Below are 5744 nucleotides of genomic sequence, written 5' to 3' on the forward strand. Positions count from 1 at the left end.
ATAGTTGACCCATTGCTTACAGTATCGGAGATACGGACTTGATCACTGATTCATGAAATGCGGTCGAGGTCTGATGAACCCTGTCTGACTGACATGTACACCTTGCAAGGATCCTATATACCCAATATAGTTATACTATTACTCATAATAAGTGTTTTTTCACATGACAAAAAAACTGAAATCTTTTTCTAGCAGTCACTGAACCATGAGATTGTGGTCAAGGACATTAAACATGACGTGTATGGAATGATCATTGTAAAGTGTACTTGTCCAACTGGCAGATTTCATCAGAGCTTGACCTCATTTTCATGGTTCATTGGACCATGTTTAGTTTTTGTGGTTCGTTCTATGCTTAAGATACAATGAGCAATAGGGCCACTATATTTGGTGATTGGAATGATTGTAAGGTGTACATGTCCATCAGACAAGACTCTTCTGACCTTGATCTTTTCTTCATGGTTCATTGGACAATGTCAAGTTCTCTAGTTTGGTCTATTTGTAAGATACTATAAGCAATAGGGCCACTATATTTGTTGTATGGAAAGATTGTAAAATGTACACGTGTGTCTGGCATGGTTCATCTGACCTAGACCTCATTTTCATGGTTCATAAGTCAATTGCAGGGTTGTTTCAGCTTTCTCAGATACTATAAGCAATTGGCCAGCTACATTTGGTGTAAGGAATTATTGCATGGTGCACATGTTGTCTGGCACGGTTCATCTTACATTGACCTCAATATTTATGGTTCAGTGGTCAATGTTCAATATTTTTAATTAGGTATTCTCCTCAGATACTATAAGCAATTTGCTAACTATATTTGGTGTATGGTATGATTGACGGGTGTACCTGTCTGTTTGGCAGGGTTCATCTGGCCTTGACAACATAAATTCAATCATATTACAGACTTTCAACATAAATTCAATCTTGATAAGTGAAGCAGGTGAGAAATTTCAGAATGTGCGCTCTTGTTTATAACTTATGTATAAATATGACTGAAAAGGGATAAAAAAAAAAAACCAGGTTAGCTACATACAATGAATATGAATATAATCAGTGTTCTTAATTTTGAAGGATTGTGATTTTTCCTTGTGGTGCATGTGGTTCTCCTCAGGCACTCATGTGTTTGCATTTGCAGAATATGAGAAAATTTGGATCCTGTGTTTCAGGACTACCAAAATTATGATGATTGTTTAACGCCACTTTCAGCACTCTTGGCTATATGGTGGCAGCCATTTTTTACTGGTGGAGGAAGCCAGAGAGACCACTACCTTCGGCAGAAAAACTAACAATCCTAGTCAGTCAGTCCAATTGCACCTTCCACAAGCAGGGTTTGAACTTGCAACCTCAGTGATTGCTGCAAATGAACTCTTATAATTAAGTCTTGTTAGCATGGTTAGTTTTGTCGTTTGAAATATTTCACATTTCTCATGTTAATGCTTTTAAAGCTGACTATATAGTATGGTTTTTTTCTCACTGTTACAATAAGGTTACCAATAACTGCTTACATCCACTTCATTTGAACTCTGGTGGATAGTTGTCTCATTGGCATTCATACCACACCTCCTTATTTTTATTCCTAGGCCACTTGGCTACCTAATCTCCTATATGTTAACATTTTGGTTATACATGTATAGTTACAAGTTAAATAAGAACACAAACTGTATACATACAGATATCTTTATGATATACATTTATATTGAGCCACAATCAGACATTACAAAGAATTAAAAATGTGAATTAGACTTTAATGCAGAACAGCAGAAGCATATACAATGTATGTTAGCTGTCAATATATTCATTATTTTGTGTGAAGAATAGTTTTCTTATCTCCATTCTTATTCATTTACACAGAATTAGCTAAGCTTATAATATGATAACATATTGTTGTAATAATATTCACTCTATCAGTTTATTGTTAAAAGTTCAAAACTGGAAACTGTCCTCACGATCTTGTTCTGCCAAAACTGACCAGTTGGGTGAATGTGCATCACTTGCCAACCAATTGAAGTCATCTACATCATTCCAATTATTTTTAGTTTTGTCCAGTCCTGATTCTTTATAATGTTTATCTAGATCATTATATTGCAGATTGTACCGTGCAAAAGAAACATTTGAGCAATCTTCAATTATTGCCCTACTAGTAACATGAAGATAAAATTTTGAATGTTCAGTGCTGTGTGTTCTTAACTGTTGGCATGCTATAACAAATAAACAGTTTTTACAATCGGATACAAAAATAGAACTTGAGACCGGACCACAAAACACTTTGCAATTGTTCAAATTTTTTATATGTACAGTTGACGGGGCTCCAAATAGTTTTATACTACAATTTGTTAATCTAGCTAGTGAAACATCTTTCTGGTTTATTTCTTCATCTGTCTTCATTAATACTACATCCTGACTATCCACAAATTTGCAGTCGGCTAAATCAACCTGTAGATCATTCACAGGTTTTGAATCTACTTTACCATTGCTTATATCACCTAACACGTTTGATTCTGTATTTGTTTGTTCACTTTTTTTCTTCGACCTAAATGCAAATTTTTTCTTTGGTACCAACTGATCACGCTTCTCCTGTATTTGCTGTTGGAGGTTACCAATGGCTTCTTGTGCTTGTCTTATTTCATACTTAGGTAAGAAAATTGTTGAATCTGCAAGATATTTTTGTAATTTCATGACATTTTTGGACATCTGATCTAACTGTGTTGTTGTTTCTAATTTATTTTCAGGTTTACAGTTTGCCAATCCACTCTCAATCATTTCTTTCTCTTTTGAAAATGTCTCTGTGAATATTTTTACATTTTCCTGAACTGACCTGGAAGAATCCTTTTGATCATTTCTACGCTGGATCTCCGACTGTCTTTCATTTTCTCGTTTAGACAGCCTGTCCGTCATCTCATTCATTTTATCTTCCATTTTCCCACAAAGTTGGTTTATTTTTAACGGTTACCGACAAATATCATGATCTCACATGTTGAGTCATTATAAACAATCGCTTGTATCATTAATAATAAATGAAAAATAAACAAATCCATCAAATATCGAAATTAAGCAACGTTTTACATTAGATAATTAATTTTATTTTACTTATTAATGAAGCGACAGTCTTCCCTTTAAGATTTTTTTCAGAAATTGTGTATGTGCGCATTTTTTTCATTTTCTTAAAAATGCTTTAAGCGGCATTTAATAAAGTCCTAATGACCAATGGAACAGCTTATGAAGCAACATACAACAACGAACAAGAATTTCTATTAGCATATACCGCAGAAAAAAGCTTCGATCGTATCAAATTTATTAAGTGTTATATTTTTCTTCTTCTTCTTCCAAGTAAGGAACCGAATTCATATTAAATGTGTATGGTCCCGCGAAAACTTAGCGCAGTGCCGGGTAAGGCAGCAAGTCTTCTCAAAGTTATTTACATTTAAAACGTTCGCCAATTTACAATTAAAATTATGTACACGCTATGCTGTTTACTTCCTTCCAGATCCTGCTTTCAGAGCAGCTCTGAATCCCTCTATCGAGTCAGCCGATGTTGTTTTAGCTGGAAGCTGATTCCAAACCCTGGTGGTCTTTGGGAAGAATGACTGTCCATAGGTGTCAGCTTTTGTTCTTTCTTGGTAAAAGCGGCCTATACCTTATATTCATTTTCTATTTTCCGGTTTTTATTTTCAGGAAAACGCATAGCTTAACTGAGAGCTAATGCTAAGTTAGATAATTTAGAGGTTGTTATTACTCATATGATCAGTGGTCCTGGTTCATGAGTCCCGTCTGGATGGGGATCCTTCATTTTTGTATTCTTTAATTTTTAGGCCATTTTTCTCTATTCTCTATACTTGATATTGAAGCACCTCATTATTCTCTATTCAAAATTTTTTGGTCCATTTTTCTCTATTCTTTATATTTTTTGCCCATCATGGTCCATCATGTATTCACTATTCTGTAAACCGCCATCCACACCCTTGTTCATACCTACTGTTTATAAAACATCAGCTAGTGTAGACGACATTTTTTCGCGATTTTTTATTTTATATTCCTTGTATTCAATACAACGTATCTTCCATTATGACGAAGAATTATATTTAGGGATTTCCTGTAGCAGAACGGAGAAATGGTTTTGTGTATCTATTGATGCCAGATCTGATGCTGAGCCAGTTTTGTGTTTCAACGGATTCAAAAGATTTGAAATATGGGGGGGGGGGGGGGGGGGGAACTCACAATGCATGTCATGGATTTTGTATTTACTACAAAATGCCACGGTTTCTTCAACAGTGTACATTACACGAACAAGAAGATTATTTCACCGAACAGTCATAAATTACACAAAGATTAGAAGTAAAATAATAATAAATAATAAACTCCGAGTAAGCTGTATTTAGAGTCGACATAGTTTACAAAACAAGCATTTAACACAAGCTCAATTGACCCTGAGATTACTACAACACTGTGTTTGAGCTTGAGCTTATAACTACCACATACATGTAACATGAATGTTGCTATCATATAAGAATAAGAATAGTTATAGTTCCAATATGGGCCCTTGATAGGCAGCATGACATTTATACACACAAAAAAATACACCATGATTTTCACTAATTTGTAAACAAACATTACGTTGAAATGAAATATATATAATATTAAATGTTCATTTAAGGAATGACTGTAATATTTTGTCTGTCTATGAAGAAATAACATCAAAAATGTGGTGCACACTGAATAACCCGCGTAGCGGGTTATTTTAAAGTGTGCACCACATTTTTTTATGTTATTTCGAATAGACAGAAAAAATATTACAGTCATTTCTTATAATTTAATTCTAAATTCCATTTTAAACCGGAGTAAACCATGAAAAAACGTTGATGACGTCACGGTCACATGACAAAATTATGTCTATGAGCTGATAAACAAAACAACGTCAGCCAATCAGAAGACGCGTTACATCCAAAATTAAATTATTAAGTTATAAACCTACACATACTTCTTTACCTGAATATAAATCACTGACATTTTATTCCATACAGAACCAGAACCATAAAATCGCATTCGGTACAATGATCATCGTTTATTAAGTATATTGATTTACGTTTCGACTAACATCTAGATACTTGTAAGTCTTGTGAGTTTTTTTATTTTTATTTTTGGTGTATTTGTGTGTTTCGGAGTTTTAAAAGTATAGCGTCTATTTCGCGAACTAGTATACATCATTGTTTAGGGGCGAACTGAAGCCCGATTTCGAGGCGGGATTTTCTCGCTGCGTTGAAGACCCATTGGTGGCCTTGGACTGTTGTCTGTTCTTTAGTCAGATTGTTGTCTCTTTGACACATTCCAAGTTTCCATTCTCTATTTTATCTAATAATATAATTCCATAAATACTTAAGAACAGACACATTTTCATTAGTAAAAGTTTGCCTCATTTGAGAGATCTGAAAAGTAATGAAAAATAGTATTTACTCTTTACAAAAATTTCCCTCTATCATCATCTAATACTAAAATGTTGTTCATCGTATGGCACTTCTCAATCGAAAATTGTTTAAAGATAGATAAATTCTTTAGAAAAACAAGCTTTTAGTTTGAAATAAGTATCCAATTAACTACTTTTTGTATGTTATTTTTGTGTTCAAAAATTGATAAAACTTTAATGAGTTTTTGCTAGACTGACTTGATAGAAAAATTAAGTTCTACATCTGAATTTTGAATTTTCAACTTTTTAAAAATATATTGTATGGAACTGGAATAGTACACATTTT

The 5744-nt window shown here is 33.7% G+C and overlaps 1 protein-coding gene across 1 annotated transcript; it reads right to left on the bottom strand.

Annotated features, from left to right (window-relative positions):
- Positions 1-1661: 1661 nt before the first annotated feature.
- Positions 1662-2995, bottom strand: LOC127738905 (tubulin-specific chaperone C-like). Its single transcript, XM_052250404.1, has one exon. The coding sequence runs from the start codon at positions 2914-2916 to the stop codon at positions 1924-1926; it is 993 nt and encodes a 330-aa protein (XP_052106364.1). The 5' UTR covers positions 2917-2995; the 3' UTR covers positions 1662-1923.
- Positions 2996-5744: the final 2749 nt, after the last annotated feature.

This window comes from Mytilus californianus, unplaced genomic scaffold (assembly GCF_021869535.1).
Source record: "Mytilus californianus isolate M0D057914Y unplaced genomic scaffold, xbMytCali1.0.p SCAF_4, whole genome shotgun sequence".
In the NCBI taxonomy this organism is placed as follows: Eukaryota; Metazoa; Mollusca; class Bivalvia; order Mytilida; family Mytilidae; genus Mytilus; species Mytilus californianus.